At 37.7% G+C, this 17,148-nt stretch overlaps 2 protein-coding genes across 13 annotated transcripts in view; one reads left to right on the forward strand and one right to left on the reverse strand.

Annotated features, from left to right (window-relative positions):
* The window catches only part of LOC134355254 (ATP-binding cassette sub-family C member 9-like), a 176,333-nt gene that overhangs the window by 142,855 nt on the left and 16,330 nt on the right, over positions 1–17,148 (forward strand). For 4 of the 5 annotated variants that reach the window (XM_063065063.1, XM_063065073.1, XM_063065052.1 and 1 more), the window contains 7 exons: positions 1,028–1,133; positions 6,595–6,884; positions 7,043–7,157; positions 7,302–7,404; positions 7,985–8,173; positions 12,569–12,764; positions 13,000–13,303. In XM_063065063.1, coding sequence (XP_062921133.1) covers positions 1,028–1,133; positions 6,595–6,884; positions 7,043–7,157; positions 7,302–7,404; positions 7,985–8,173; positions 12,569–12,764; positions 13,000–13,122 — 1,122 coding nt within the window. In that variant the 3' untranslated portion in view covers positions 13,123–13,303. Of the gene's footprint in view, positions 1–1,027; positions 1,134–6,594; positions 6,885–7,042; positions 7,158–7,301; positions 7,405–7,984; positions 8,174–12,568; positions 12,765–12,999; positions 13,304–16,035; positions 16,169–17,148 lie in introns of those variants that run through there. The other variant, XM_063065081.1, reaches the window with a different exon arrangement.
* The window catches only part of LOC134355284 (uncharacterized), a 61,455-nt gene continuing 60,254 nt past the window's right edge, over positions 15,948–17,148 (reverse strand). For 2 of the 8 annotated variants that reach the window (XR_010020047.1, XR_010020049.1), the window contains one exon: positions 15,951–16,132. The gene's annotated coding sequence lies outside the window, so the exon portion shown is untranslated. Of the gene's footprint in view, positions 16,133–17,148 lie in introns of all 8 variants that reach the window. The other 6 variants (XR_010020035.1, XR_010020041.1, XM_063065088.1 and 3 more) reach the window with 5 other exon arrangements.

Consider the following 17,148-nt stretch of genomic DNA (forward strand, 5'->3'; position numbering starts at 1 on the left):
TTAGATTATTGATTGTATCTCAACATTAAATCCTCTTCTGTGCCTTCTCTCTTAGTACATTTATCTTAGAAAATGTAATTAATCTATTGTATAAAAGAAATCATTTGATTCCACATCCTCAGTGTAACAAATTACAGATTTCATCCTTTAGTTATTTAATTCAGAAAAGGTCTGGCTGTGTTTTTTTTATTGAATATGCCCCCTTGTTCAGGATTGCCCCTGTCAAAATAATGTTTTGTGTCAAAAATGACTGAGTGTTGCTAGAAAGAAAAATGTAAGATTATTAAATGCCTTCATAAGGAGTGATTGAAACAAGAATCATGGAGAAGCTGGATATGCAGATAAGAGAATCAAACAAAAGGATACATAAAACAAAGAACATAGACGAGTACAGCACAGAACCAGGCCTTATGGCCCACAATGTTGTGCCAAGCTCGCTAAAAAGCAAATCAAAACACCCAGACACGAATGCCTGCTACCTGCACCATGTCCATATCCCTCCATCTTTCTGTCCACCTAAGATCCATGCGCCTATCCAAGTGTCCTTTAAAAGCCTCGACCGCTTTACCAGGCATCCACAATTCTAAATAAAAAACTTACCCCTCCCATCCCCCTTGAACCTATGCCCTCTCATCTTCAATACATGCCCTCTGATATTAGACATTTCAACCCTGGGAAATAGATACTCTCTGTCCACTCTATGCCTCTCATAATCCTGTAAACCTCTGTCAGATCTCCCCAACCTGATATATTAGAAATAAACGGAAGAGCAAGAGATAGCTTTACTGAAGCTTTAGCATCAGCGCGGATCTTTGACATGTTTATATGTTGGAAAAACCTGTTAGCCCTAATGTGTTTGTTTCGCTGCCTCTCCTCCTTTTAGTATTTTTGGAAGTGTACAGTATGTAATCAAAATTATGTTCAACAAAATTTTTAGTTCAATGAAATAGTGTAAATATAACAAATCAGCAGCAAAAAGAATGAATTGAAATGTTTAATCTTCTGAACTGTGAATGGCTTGTTTTAGGTAATTGCTATGCTGGATGGGAAGATTGAAATACAAGGCACCTACCAGGAGATTGCTAAACAAAATCCAGATTTGATAAAAACGTGGAAAAGCCTGACTTTAAAAGGTTTGTCTTGTAACATAAAATGCATTTCTGTAATATCTGGTATGTGAAGATTCACCTTTCTTGTAAAACCCACAGCACATTTTCACAAACTATCCTCTGTCTACATAACCAAGCACTCCTTATTTCCCAGACAACATTGGAAAATTTGTTGCCCAGATTACAAAATTTAATATGTTTGAAAACAAAGCTTGAAACTTATGTTTATGTGGCAATCTGTGGACATCAGGACATCTGTATCATGGCAGCACAGCTAGAGGTGTGGTCTAACAGCCTGGAGAGGCAATTCAAGAGCAGCAGCAGAGTCTGGAAAATACTAGCCTCCAGATTGTTCTCAGTTGACTCGCACCATCTACCTTTTAGGTGCAAAACGTCTAAATTAGATGGTCATTCATTATAAGCTTAAAGTTTGCTACTCCAGAAAACTCCTCTTAGGAATCCACATCAAGCACCAGAATTATCCAAGACGATTATAGAAATAATGGTCTTGTGTCTTTTTCCACCAAGGATACTCCAGCTTTGTCACGATGATGATGATAACCTGACTACCAAAAACTATAGCACGTGAGGGATCAACTATTAGTGTCAAAATTTAGAATACTTATTCAAATTCTGCTTCAGTTTACTAGCTATCTGTGTAAGGCATTGCCAATAGTCCTTTCAAGTACTTCTTAAATTGCAATTTGAAAGGCTTTTCAATCAATCCAGCTGTAGTAAGTCTTTCCCTTACATATTGGTCACCTATGATATGTTCCCTTATGGTGACAGCTTAGGCAGTAGAAGAGTACTGAGCTTTTCTTGAGGACTCTGTGACCTTATGCAATTCTGGGTCTTGAGAACAAATATCCAGCATTTTAGAGCTATGTCAATGCTTGTTTCAGTTGGCCATTAGGTGCAAACAAGTGAAGGGGTTAATATGGAATTTGAAGTGCTATTGCCCAGGAAGAGTAATTATTATTACCTTGGGAAAGCCAAGATTTGTAATTACGAGTTTTAATAATAGTTGTGACAAAGGGCTTTTTGAAAGTGGTGTTAGCAATCATGTTAATAGAGCTGATCACTTGAGTCATGGAAGGCAGAATAGTCCAGTTGGAAACTGTTCCCTATCATTGGACACCAGACCAAATATCCCAGTAACATTAAAGCCCTTGCTCTAGCCACAAATTAATCTATATTACCACTTTTCCTCACTCTTGGGTGCCACTGGGAGAAATCAAGTGGTTACTATATTTTAAGTTCCTGTTTTTTAGTACTCCTGTAGCCCCCCCGGCCACCCTCAGGGTCGCTCGGCTCGCTGTCGTCTAGGGAAACAGCCTCGGCCCTGGCAAACTGGGTAATTCGTTTGTGTGGATGCTGTGTGAGGTACCCCACCCCGCCCAAATAACAGACAATACACCAGATGCAATTAAATGATTTACAGTTTATAGATATTACTGGAACTATATAATTAAAAGAGAATAAAATATAAAAGGAAAATAAAAGGCGCCGCACTTATCAAAGTTCAATCTCTTCGTGCACAAAAACCATTGGAGCTCAAGGACCTTCTTCTTCACCTTGCGACCCCCTCAGACCACCTTGACCGGCCACCTGGGACCAACAACGGTGGTCGACCAGACGCTCCACACGAGTCCGTCTCCGTCTCCTCGCCAAACGTCCCGCTCGGGGTCCGACCCCGTTAGCGTATTCACAGCACCTCGTCCATCCTCTGTCTCGCTCTCCCGCCTTCTGCCCCAAAACCCCGCGCATACAGTATCTTCAAATAAACCAAAACCATAACAACTATCCTAATTGGTTAATAGCATTCTCTTATCAAACTCTAAAGCAAAAACAAGCTGCTAGCGCAAACTTTCTCAACGTTTAACACAACAAAGCCGCATTCCCTAGATTAACATAACAAAGATGCCATTTTAATTAGCCTCCACAGTAACATAAAAGTCGAAACCCCCTTACACTTCATACCCATCATCCAGGAAATTGAAGTTTTGACTGCAGGACCTCAATATGTATTCTCTTTGCTGCTGATTACAGCATGTACCACAGCTTATGACTTATGCCTTATGATAATCTAAATACGCTCTGTAGTCTTCAATGAACCACTAACCTGGCACGATGAAGTTGCTTCCCACAAGCCATCAGGTTAATCAAAATCTCCACACACTAACCCAACTTACTACGCACCCCACCACCATTACATACGTAGCATTACATTGTGAACATACAGTCTATGCATAAAATAGTTACTTGCACATTGTCTTTTATAGGATTGCATTTATGCTTATTTATTGTGGGTTTTTTTGTTTTTCTTCATTGTGTTCTTTATACTTAGTTTTTTTTATGCTACATCAGATCCGGAGTAACAATCATTTCATTCTCCTTTACACTCACGTACGGAAGAATGACAGTAAACTATCTTAAAACTTGAATTCATGTATCATGTAAACTGAAGAAGAGCTAGTTATCTATCCTTTTGACCATTCAAATTTCAAAGTTCAGAATAAATTTATTATCAAAGTAAATATATGTGACCATATGCAACCCTGATATTCATTTTCTTACGGTCAGTAAGTTCAAGAAACACAATAGAATCAATGAAAGACCACACCAAACAGGACGGACAAACACCAATGTGCAAAGGACAATGAAATGTGAAAATGAGAAAGAGAAATGATAATAAATAAATAAGCAAAAAATATCGAGAGCATGAGGTGAAGAGTCCTTGAAAGTGAGTCCATAGGTTGTGGGAACATTTCTGTGATGGGACAAGTGAAGTTGAATGAAGCTATCCCCACTGGTTCAGGAGCCAGATAATTGAGGGCTAATAACTGTTCCTGAAATCTGTGGGTCCTGCGGGTCTTGTACCTTCTTCCTGATGGCAGCGTGAAAAGAGAACATGGCATGGGTGTTGGTTAGGTATACCTTTTGAGCCAATCTCAGATTTCTCTCTGCAAAGTGACATCCCTACATCAGAATAGTAATTTAATGGTACAATGTTCCTGGAGTGTTAACGTATTGACTGCATTTTCCTTATACTGATCTCTTTGAAGTGATCAATTCTGATGACCATTGTTCCAGGCATATTAATACCAAGTATTTTATTAAACATCATATGAGGCTATTAAGCCTTTTGCGTTGCCAACCATATCCTGGATATCGAATTCCTGACATTAACCTGGTATTCGTGAGTACTTTACAGGACAGCCATGTTTTGATACAATGCACCAGAGAGCTTGGTGATATACTGTAGCAAAGGTCTTTATCCAATCTATGAAAGCCAAGTTCAAGGGTTGCCTTTGTTCATGGCATTTTACCTGCAATTAGCATGCTGTGAAGATCATGATATCTGCCACCTGCCTAAAACGTGCAGATACCATTGGCGGCACACCTGCATCATGATAATGAATAGACAGCACATACTTTGTGTTGTCTACATTAAAATATCCATATTTTGCTAGGAGAGGATGCAATGGTGGACTAACAGGTAGGTCTTTTAAGAAAGAAATCAGAAAGGAGCAAGTAAAGAAAGGATTTATGCATTTATGAAAGAGATTGTAGGAGTCAGCAAGACTGGAGAAATTTTCAGAAGGGAAAATTGGAGTTGATTGCATATTTATCTATAAGACCATTAGACATAGCAGAATTAGGCCATTCAGCCCATCGAGCCTGCTGCACCATTCCCTCACGGCTGATCCCGGATCCCACACAATCCCATACACCTGCCTTCTCACCATAACCTTTGATGTCCTGACCAATCAGGGAACTATCAATTTTCACTTTAAATATACCCACGCTCTTGGCCTCCACAGCTGTCTGTGGCAGAGCATTCCACAGATTCGCGGATTTACCTAATTTCTTACTCAGCTGTAAGAGCTGTAGATCAGCTTTTATTATCAATTCATGTACAGGATATGATGTTGCTAGCAAGATGAGCATCTTTTGCCCATTCGTGATAGCCCTTGGTCTGAGGAGCTGTGTAGGAGCTTTCATCATAGTCATAGTCATAGTCATACTTTGTTGATCCCGGGGGAATTGGTTTTTGTTACAGTTGCGCCATAAATAATAAATAGTAAAAGAAATAGTAATAGTCATAGAAATAATAAATAGTAATAGAAAATAGTAATAAATAGTAATATGTAAATTATGCCAGTAAATTATGAAATAAGTCCAGGACCAGCCTATCGGCTCAGGGTGTCTGACCCTCCAAGGGAGGAGTTGTAAAGTTTGATGGCCACAGGCAGGAATGACTTCCTATGACGCTTTGTGCTGCATCTCGGAGGAATGAGTCTCTGGCTGAATGTACTCCTCTGCCCACCCAGTACATTATGTAGTGGATGGGAGACATTGACCAAGATGGCATGCAACTTAGACAGCATCCTCTTTTCAGACACCACCGGCAGAGAGTCCAGTTCCATCCCCACAACATCACTGGCCTTACGAATGAGTTTGTTGATTCTGTTGGTGTCTGCTACCCTCAGCCTGCTGCCCCAGCACACAACAGCAAACATGATAGCACTGGCCACCACAGACTCGTAGAACATCCTTAGCATCTTCTGGCAGATGTTAAAGGACCTCAGTCTCCTCAGGAAATAGAGACGGCTCTGATCCTTCTTGTAGACAGCCTCAGTGTTCTTAGACCAGTCCAGTTTATTGTCAATTCGTATCCCCAGGTATTTGTAATCCTTCACTATGTCCACACTGACCCCCTGGATGGAAACAGGGGTCACTGGTACCTTAGCTCTCCTCAGGTCTACCACCAGTTCCTTAGTCTTTTTCACATTAAGCTGCAGATAATTCTGCTCACACCATGTGACAAAGTTTCCTACCGTAGCCCTGTACTCAACCTCACCTCCCTTGCTGATGCATCCAACTATGGCAGAGTCATCCGAAAACTTCTGAAGATGACAAGACTCTGTGCAGTAGTTGAAGTCCGAGGTGTAAATGGTGAAGAGAAAGGGAGACAAGGCAGTCATGGCCATTATTACAAATTCTATGTTTTAAATCGCGAATGGATACAAGTTCTCTACTTAACATGATGTGGTTCAGAGTCATCTCTGGAACAATGATACTTGACACAACGCAAATTGTTGTTTCCGTTAAAAATGAAATTTGGTGGACCATATAAAGCGTCAGTCAGCTTTCTGCTTGTTTTAGGCATGATGAAAATCTACCCCAATATTCAACGTGAAGAGTAAGTGAAATTCAGTTGGGGTGATAGGTGATCAAGGACACTCACAAGGGATACGGTGAAGATTTAGAGACTTTATTAAAGGTGAAGAGGGTTTGGAAAAATCAAGGCCTGGAGGTAGTGGAACTTCTGCCAGGAGGCAATAAATGGAAATCACATACCTCTCTGTGGGAATTGTGGGTTCCAGGAGGTCATGGTGCAGTTCAGAAAAAAAATTGCTTATTTTTCTGGTTTGTGATTATGCATGTTTGATTTAAAAGGAGTCAAATTCTATTTTAACAGATGACCATTGTGAAGAAAAACAACCTAAATTTGAAATGGTGACTGAAGTATCAAAAATGGAAAAAAGGCCTGATGATAATCTGAAAGGAAAATTAATACAAGAGGAGGAAAAAGAAGAAGGTTCTATATCCATAAAAATATACTGGCATTATGCCCGTTCCATTGGTCTTTTCTTTTCATTTTTGTTAGTTCTCACAGTGACAGCAAAGCAAAGCTTTCTGGTAGCTATTGATTTCTGGCTTGCCCGGTGGTCATCTGCATTCAGGAACCATTCAGAAACTGAAACTCAGGTCTGTATTCAATTTTTTTTTTCCTTGCTTCTTTCCCCAAAATACGTTAATAGCCTAGATCTAGCACTATATGTTATGTTATGGATGGTTTAATATTTAAATCCATTGGTGAATATGCAATTATTTTTACTTAGCCAACATTGTTTTATTTTTCCCAGTATGAAAATAATACAGGAGGTGACGTTTTCAGCCAGTACCTCCATGGGTACATTGGACTGGCTTGTGGAGGAATTTTGTGTGTTTTGTTCAGTTCCTCTACCCATGTCATTTCAGGTATGTGTATTCTTGCACAAGCAATTGGATCTAATAGAAGTATTAAGTGTAATCTAGCTAATAATGTGTTTATTGTCTTTCAGAATAGTTTTTTTACTTTGTTTACACATTCAATGGTTTCCTTATTATTTTGCCATTATGAAGGTTTCCGTGCTTCAAGACGTCTCTTCACAAACATGCTGCTCAATGTTACAACCCTCCCATTAAGATTCTTTGAAACAACACCTGTTGGAAGAATTCTAAACAGGTATGAATCTTTTAAAAATACAATAATTACATAGTTCACTTCCAGGTAATAATCTTTTCTTAAAATATTATTGCATAGTATAACAGATTGGAATATTTGGAAGCTGTAATTATAGTGGAAAGCAAGACTGAGTTTCATATGGATTGTTAACCAGAAATGTGAAATGTGTCAGAGCTCCAGATATATATCTGCAAGCAACCTGGATTAATTGTTGTTAAGAAGAAAGTTTACAAAGTGGTCATTCACTTACATTCAATGCAATCTTTTCACTTCAAAATAATTTATGCAGGAAGTGAAGTTGGTGACATTAAGTTATTTTAGAGATAAATGCAGTGATTTTAGCAGATTACCGCGTTTGTTCTGGTATCTGCCTTCACTGGGATAAAAGCTTGGTCATCTGTATAAAAAGAATTTCATTACTTACTTTCAATGGAGGTTGTAAAATTCCCTGGGTTTTTTTTAAAGAATCTACTATAAATACAGTAATATGGTAGAACAAATAACTTGTATTTAAGGTTATATCTGGCATTATTAAATACACATTTGTGCACCAACTTATTGAGACCTTGTTTACTTCCAGGTTCTCATCTGATTTCAAGACCATAGATGATCAGATTCCCATGAGCCTGGAGAAACTCATGGCACACATTATGTGGTGCTTCAGTGCCATTTTGATCAATGTGATCGTGACTCCTGTTTTCCTTCTTCCAATTGTTCCATTACTTGTTCTGTACTATTTTCTTCAAGTGTTTTTTAGAGCTTCTGCCAGGTAATTTTCTTTTAAGTGTTCTCCAGTTTAACTGATTGTCAATATGAATTGAATTGACTTTATTACTTACATCCTTCATGTACGTGAGGAGTAAAAATCTTTTCATTACGTCTTTGTCTAAATGTGCAATTTTTTTGTAATTTATAATAAATAGTATGTACAACAGGACAGTCAATATAACATAGAGATACAGTTGTGCCAGCATGAATTAAGCAGTCTCATTGCCTGGTGGAAGAAGCTGTCCCGGAGCCTGTTGGGCCTGGCTTTTATGCTGCAGTACCATTTCTTGGATTGTAGCAGCTGCAGTTGGGGTGACTCAGGTAGCCAATGATCCTTCGGGTTCTTTTTACATGCCTGTCTTTGTAAACGTCCTGAATAGTGGGAAGTTCACATCTACAGATGCGCTGGGCTGTCGGCACCACTCTCTGCAGAGTCCTGCGATTGAGGGAAGTACAGTTCCAATACCAGGCAGTGATGCAGCCAGTCAGGATGCTCTCAACTGTGCCCCTATAGAAAGTTCTTAGGATTTGGAGGCCCATACCAAACTTCTTCAGCCATCTGAGGTGAAAGAGGCGCTGTTGTGCCCTTTTCACCACACAGCCAGTATGTACAGACCACGTGAGATCCTAGGTGATGCTTATGCCGAGGAACTTAGTGTTCACCCTCTCAACCCCGGATCTATTGATGTCAATAGGGGTCAGCCTCCTGTAGTCCACAACCAGCTCCTTTATTTTCGCGACATTGAGGGAGAGGTTGTTTTCTTGACACTACTGTGTCAGGGTGATGACTTCTTCTCTGTAGGCTGCCTTGTTATTATTTGAGATTAGGCTTAGCTCAACATTTTGATTGAACTTATTAGAAATGCAACCATTTATCCAGGTTCTGAAATTCTATTATCTACAGTATGGTATCTGTAGAATGTATTCTAATGTTGTAAACTTTTAGAAATATAAGGGCTATCTTTTGGTTGAAATTGAACTGTCTTTATTTTCTAACTGCAGTTTTTAATTGTGATTTCAGTTTCGCAATATTCTGCACTGCTTTAATTGGCCATGGAATATCAGCACAAATAATATGAAGTGAAGGCAGTCCACGTCTAAGAATCAGATAGTTATAAGATTCATATATATAACAAATGTTCCTTTAGTTCTGTAGCTCACGCCTGTGAAATTGGAATGAAGGATTAGTCATTTTATACCCCTAGGGATTTCAGGAATTTTCTGTAAATAGTGCTGGACTATTTATGTAGCTTGGACTGTAAAACAAAGTCAAGAATATAATAATCCTAATTTGCAGGCAGTACTTTTTTGAAGTGAATACACAGAAATGGTGCTCTGTTAGTCAAAGATGGACTGACATTCTACAGAAACGAAAAAGTAAAATGAGAAAGAATGAATTATTTAATTATTTAGTAGTCTGTTATTATCAGGACATAATTCTTTGTGAAATTTGATTATTCTAATTGCATTCTTCTGCACTGAATGGTTGTAAAAGCACTCAAATCGGTACAGAGTTGTGCACAGCCAAAACTGAAATAAGAATGCCTTGGCTGACACTTTGTAATTACATAAATAAAATTTTACTGCTAAGCTTGAAGTAAAAACTTTCTCTTCAACTTTTCTTATTGTATTCTTCAAATTTCCTTCCTCCCTATGATGGAAGGTGATGTTCACAAAGGTATAGCCTTTAAGGCAGCAGTTCCCAACCTGAGGTCCATGGACGCCTTGGTTAATAAAAGGGGTCGGTCCATGGCATGAAAAAGGTTGGGGATCCCTGCTTTAAGATAAAAAATGGATGTCAGAGAATCTCTGCAGCTTTGGACTGAAAGGTCGAATCACATTTGTGTCTGAAGTCTCACTATGCACACTGATATTTTCCAACCTTTGTATTGCATGAGGCATTGATAACTTCCATTGAACTTTTCCCTAAGCTCTATGGCTTACTTCAAATCAGGAGTATGACCAAGATTATTGTTTGCATATGTAACATTTTCTCACCCCTATCACTGCCATCATCAGGAGACAGGTGGGCCACTCTCAGTTAACTTAGCCATGACTTATTTTATAGGAGTAGGAAGGTCCGGGATTCATGTCATTTGAAACTGTTGAGTCCTGCAAGTCAGTACATCAGCACAAGACTGAGGGAGAATGACACTTAGAAAAATAATATCATACAGATGAGATTTCAAGCGAGATTTCCTTCTCAGATGGCCTGAAAGAACACAGGACTTCATCTGCACTTCCCACTAGATGAAACCACGATTTTCCATTTCCTCTTCTCCTGATTGTGCACCAATCTCTCGTCCCTGTTTCTGGCTCTAAACAGCCCTTCAGTTCACTAAATCTGGAGATCGAGCTATTGTTGTCAGAGAAAGGGTGGCAACCTGTTGGCTTTTAGCTTCAGTTGCTAAGCAGCTGACGGAGCTTGACTAATCGCAAGTTCCTCTTGCACACTAGTTTACTAGTTGAGATTTAGCTGGTACTTGCTATTGGTGAATGAGTTGTTTCTGTTGTGTGTTCTGGTGATGGTGGCTAGCCGGCTGCTAGTTGTGAATAGGTGGCTTGTAATTGCCTTCTAGTAAGGCTAATAAACCTGCTATGGTTTACTGAAACTTGTTACCGGATAAATTGCGTCTAGTTGTTCATAAGTAGGTAACCTCCAGAGGCATGGTGCTGCTGGTTGCCGATTGCTTTCGGCTTTTATATAGCTCGATCGATGTCTTGGATAAATTCAGAAGCATGGCACCAATGTGCACCATCTTGTGTACCTGTTTTCAGCTCTCAGAAATGTAATCAGCCCCTTTTGACAGGAATGCATGAACAATACTTGATGCACGTCTTGGTTATAATTCCTGAAGTCAGTGTTGTGAAATTTGGTTCCTTCTGGCAACAGTTCCAATCTGCTTTATTATTTTCCTGATGTTCTGTGGTTTTCCTGACTCCAGCTCAAATTGTATGGCTATTCAACTGAATCTCTCTTTTGTAATTTGAAACATTAAATCATTAAAACTTGTGTTTTCCCCTTGAAAAAAAAGACTAATTCCAGAATTCTAAACTAATAGGTACTCATAAAACTATAATTCTTATACTCTTTGATGGCTGGTAATTTCTGCACAGCAGGTTGCATTTATGTAATGGCCTTAGTGCGACAAAGTATACTTTTACAAGGCTTTGCGGTCACTTTTGGTCATGATTGGCTTTCTGGTGTCTGTTCTAACAGGAGATTGTTAGATTCTGTTGGAAGCTGTTTCCGTTCATGTATGCACTGCAAAGTATTTCTGTGTGAGTTCACACCTTTATTTGGAAGAAATTTCCTGTCAGTAACATTCATAAGCTTGCTAATTTATCAGTATCCTTAGAAGTATGATGATTAGATGAGGATTGAAACCTTTTATAGGCACAAAATGCTTCTAATTTGTTGAAATTGGAATGTCTATCAATTGCTAAAAGCCTGCTCAAAAATGGTATGATCTTGAATGCCAATATTTTTGTTTAGCCAAGTGGGACATAAAATGCTTGAAAGGGGAGGAATTAAACCCCTCATATGGCACTTTCCTTGTACTGCAACATTTGTACACCATTTTTAATGTAATGCTACCATTTCTTGGGAATAAAGACACTCATGACATCTTCATGTTTGTTTTTATTTGAGTTATTTGTTATTGTATCCCTGCATTTGTAATGTAATTAAATCATCCACAAATTCACCCTCAGAACTTGCATTAAGGCTGCAACTGCTGTTAGGCAAACAAACCTCAAGGTTGTATAATTTATACATTCTTTAATAATAAATGCACTTTGAATCTTTGAACTACCATGGTGTTAACATGATAGCAAAATCTCAAATCAGATCCTAATGGACATATACTACAACAGAAAGCTGACTCTTACTAATAGGTAACCTTCGGCAACAGAATGAATGTGGATGATTGTAAGGTGTACTTTGGAGATTGTAAATATACATTGTTCTGCTAAATATCTGAAATACAAATGCTGGTAAAAACAGCCTTTACCTGAATATATACAAAAAGGTAATATTTTTAAAAAACTACATTTTAGAATCTGATATTAAAATGTTAACAAGTTCTGTGGTTTTAATTCTGAATAATCTATCTTCAATATTTTTGATAACCTTTACTTTTCCCCAAACTTAAGTTCATGAAGTTAGCACTGAGCAGAAGAAAAGAATTTTGTCAAAGTGGCACAGTCTTATTTTGGAAAAGGTTTATTGAACTGTCCACTCTGTATGACAATTAATTGAAATCTAATATAACTAGCGCTGTCTTCTGATAAAATATAAGACAATCCTGCAGACTGATTTCAGCTGTATTAGATGTAACTTGCAATATCAGCAGAATTTGTAAAAGAATATTAATTGTGTTCTTTTTCATTGAAGGGAACTTCAGAGACTGAGCAGCATCACCAAATCACCCGTATTTGCACATTTTTCTGAGACTCTTGGGGGCCTGACAACTATCAGGGCGTATAAACTTCAAGACAAGTTCCTTCAACAAATTCTTGAGAAGATTGATTGTAATACTGTTGCTTTTTTATATCTGAACACTGTGAACAGGTGGCTGGCTATACGACTGGTTAGTTTATAAATTAACTATATATTTAATGACATCTAAGATCTCTTTATTTCTTTCTTAGTGCTTGTGAAAAAATCTATTTGGAGTTGTTAATAGCATAGTATTAGAAGACAATCTAAAATTTTAACCTTTAGTTGCCAGATGTTTGATATGTTAATAATGAATAATATCCTTCCTATCTGAATTTTGAAACATACACAAGTAAGTTCAAGTTAATATGAGTTCTGTTTTTCAGGATACAATTGGAACAAGTGTTGTGTTTGCTTCAGCAATTTGCTCATTATTGACAGCAGCACTGGGTTACCTGCAAGCTGGCCTTGTTGGCCTTGCCATTCTATATGCTTTAAAGGTACAGTAAAATCGCCAAATGCAAATTCATAAAAACTATGTTCTCGATGTTAGAGTGGCTGTTAATGCATAAATGCTATGAATGATTCTTCATTTATTTCTGATAGTTTTGCTACAAAGTCATTTGACTTTTAAAAAATACCTTGCCATTAAAAAACAAAACTTCCAACAGACAAGATGAGTCAAACAGATCTTTCTACTTCTATTTGTCTGTAAGGAATATATTTTAACGTGCAAAGCTGTGATGCACTAAGGACCGATAACAAAGATAAGTCAGAAGGATTAATATAACTTAATTGTTTTTTTTAAATTCTATAAATTTGTCAATATAAAAGGAACAGTTTAACATACTTTCCACACTCATCTTTCACTTTGTTGTGCAAATGTAGTAAGTTCTTGCAGTTACATCTTGTCCAGGTTCTGCTTGATCTTTCTTACCACTCATCTACCAAAACAACCCTTCAGACATTGAGTTCATTACTTTAGTCTTTACTTGGGTACTTGGTAGATCTTTCCTGATACTTATTATTTTTTTCCAAGATTGATTCTAAATTTATACTTCACTAATTTAACTTTCTAACCTGTCTTCTGTTCTCAAGCTCTTCAGGTTTATATCACAGAATTATTCCCTAAATAATTCATGCATTTCTTAATGTATTACTGTATTCATTCAACCTCTCTTCACAATTGTCACCTCAGATATTTTTTCTAATTGCACATACAAGTTTAATCCATTGAAAATCAACAAACTGCAGATATTGGAAGTCTGAAATAAACCAGAAAATGCTAGAAACACACACACAGCAGATCAGGCAGCAACTGTGTAAAGAAACTGTTAACATTTCGGGTCAAAACTGGGAAGATTATAAAACAACTTAGCTTTATGTTGCAGAGAGGATGGGGCGGGCATGGGAAGGATACCTTTGAAAGGGTGTGGCCAACATTTAAGGAGCTGTGTAGTTAATAAATTAACAAGAAAGACTGAAGGAGAGAAACAAAACAAAAGACATTAGATCAGTGAAATACAGATCAGAACTGTTGTTAAAATCAACAGAAAAAGGCAGGAAAACAAGAAACTTCAGATAATGGAATCTGAGATAAAATAAAATAAAAATGCTGGGAAGTTCCCTGACCCAAAATTTTAACTGGTTTCTCTTTACACAGATACTGTTTGACTGGCAGAGTTCTTCCAGCATTTCCTGGTTTTTTTTAGAAAAATGCTGAAAATATTCAAAACATCAGACAGTGCCTGTGTAGAGAAAAAAAAAATGATTTGATATTACAGATGCAAAATCTTGCAGCAGAATTGGCCACCTTTGATATAATCAGGCAAAATGGGGTGTCTGAAATAGTTGAATTGAGTTGTAAAAGGCTGCAATATGCCTGGGCAGAAAATGAGCTGTTATTCCTCAAACTTATCATGTGCTTTGTCAGAATAATGTAGGAGGCCATAGGCAGATCAGCAGTGTAACAAGGAGAATTAAAGTGATAGGCGACAGGTAGCTCTAGCTTAACCTCCAGCGGGATTCTGCAAACAGTCTGCCAGTCTGTATTTGGTTTCCCCAGGACCTAAAAGACCATAGCATGAACATTGAATGCTGTATGCTGTATTGCAAGAAGTAGAAGTGAAATTCTGCTTCATTTGGAAGGACCTTTTGAGTCTCTGAATGGTGGGAAGGGATGAGGGAAAAGATCAGCTCTTTTATCTCGTGCAGTTGCATGGGAAGACATGGGCAATTGGTAGAGATAGAAAAATGGACCAAGAAGATACAAAGGGAACAATCCCTTCAGAATGCTGAAAGAGGACGGGAGGCAAGAAGAGACTGGTGGTAGAATTTTTCTGAATATAATTAGAATTGTGTAAGGATGATCTATTAAGTGCAGAGGCTAGACAGGTGAAAGGATAATGGGAAATCTTATCCTTGTTCTGGCTGGAGGAGAAGGATTGAAAATCAAAGAGCAGGAATTAGATGAAATGTGGTTGAGGGATGTGTCAGCTATTGTATAGAGGAAGCCATGGTTAAGACAAAAGGAAAATATCTCCAAAACAACTGTGTGAAAAGTCTTTATTAACAGAACAGCACTTGATGGAATTGAGAAAAAAGAATGGAGTCCTTGTAGGAGGAAATGGGGAAAATGAAAGCTCTGCCAGCTTTCTTGTGGGATATGGGGACCAGTCCTTTTTCAGTCCTACACAACTCTCCCTCTACCCTTTGTTCATTGTAATAATGTTTCTTCCTGCACTTGTAGAGAACTTGAATATGTCATTATTTTTGTACCTTTCCAACTTGCTTTTGCTTTCACATCTTCTTCTTCCCTCTATTTTTGGACTTACCTGTTTTCATCTCAAAGTGTGTTTTAATAATTAATACCTATTACATGCCCACAAATTCCCACCACTGTCCTTCTTACAATACACCATTATTTCCAACAAGGATACATTCCATTCTGTCCCCATTGTTGCTGCTAAGACGATAGGTCTTTTCCTTTGATCTATCCAGCTCTCCTCCACCCTCTCAGCAAGCTAAAACTAGCCTATTTGCTCACTTTCCCAATTCTCATAAATGCTCTTTGACTTGAAATGTAAGTTATTTTTAATGCTCCCCCTTCTGTAATTGATGCCTGATCTGCTGTGTGTTTTCAGTATATTTTGTTTTTAATTTGGGTCTAATACCTGATCTGTGATGAGTTAGCTCATCTATTTTCAAGGTTATCATAACCAGAATAAAGGTTAACAAGAACATGATCTGCTACGTTGAAAATTATATTGAGATTGTAAAACCATTGCAAAGGAGTAAAATAATTGAGTATAATTGAGTACTTCAAAAGGAAGATGGCAAGCAATACCAAAAGTAAACTGAATGATTTTTTAATTATTAGTTCCACTGTCTACTTTTATTTACATGGTTCTTATTTTTCTCAGATGTCTTCTTACTTGAATTGGTGCGTCCGTGAATTTGCTGATATGGAAATGCAAATGAATGCGGTAGAAAGAGTCAATCATTACACCGCCCTTCCATCTGAACAGGAACATGAAGAATCACAAATTGATATAGGTTCAAACTTTAAGTTATTTAATGCATTGATATCCAATCTACTGTTGTTTAAGTGATGTACAGTATATGCTTGACTTGAATTCCTTAAAAAGGAATTCTTAAAATCCAAACTTGAGTATGCTGTTCACATTGTGTTAATGCACCTGATAATGGTCTGTATGCTGAAATTTACAGTACAATTTGAATTGACGTAATAGTCCTAGCAGCATGTAACAAAATTAGTCAAATATAATTGTACTTTTCCTTGAGATTGATCAGTTGAATTTGGGCTGACATCGAACATTGGTGTATTACACTTTAATTATAATTATTCATCTCATTTAAAAAATAACAGCATGTAATCTTAATTGCTCACAAATGCTAATAACATAAATGGGAATTTGATTACACATAATAGATTGTACACCCACAGGTTTTTACCACAAAACGAATTTCTTTAGTTAGTTTACCTTCGCAGATTATTTATAGAATAGCAATCAGGAGCAGAAATGGGTGTTCTCTGATTTCATTTCAATGCCATTTTCATTCAGAAATATTGTTTATGATTTCTAAAAATGCTTTTTAACTAAAATCCACTTATATAGTGCTTCCAAATTACTTCGCAAAGCACTTCAGAGTAGTGGTTTCAAACAATAAAGATATACTGAGCCTCACAGGGAAATATAGAGTGGCTGACCTGAGTCTTGGTCAGAGGAAGATTTCAAGTAGCTGCTTAAAAGAGGAAAGAGAGAGAGAGAATGGCAGAGATGGCTTTGGAGAGAATTTCAGTGCTTAGGGTTATAGCAGCTGCATGCCCAGCTGCCAGTGATGGAGCTGGGAATTTTGGGAATACAATGCCAAGGTCTATCTTTAGCACTCTTACTTTTCTTCTACATTTTGTCCCATCAGCAATATTATTTGAAAACATGCATCACTTCTTTTCACAAGTACTTCAGTGACACTTGGCTTTATTTCACCATCACCTCAAGATCCCTTGCTGT

This window comes from Mobula hypostoma, chromosome 1, assembly GCF_963921235.1.
Source record: "Mobula hypostoma chromosome 1, sMobHyp1.1, whole genome shotgun sequence".
Classification (NCBI taxonomy): Eukaryota; Metazoa; Chordata; class Chondrichthyes; order Myliobatiformes; family Myliobatidae; genus Mobula; species Mobula hypostoma.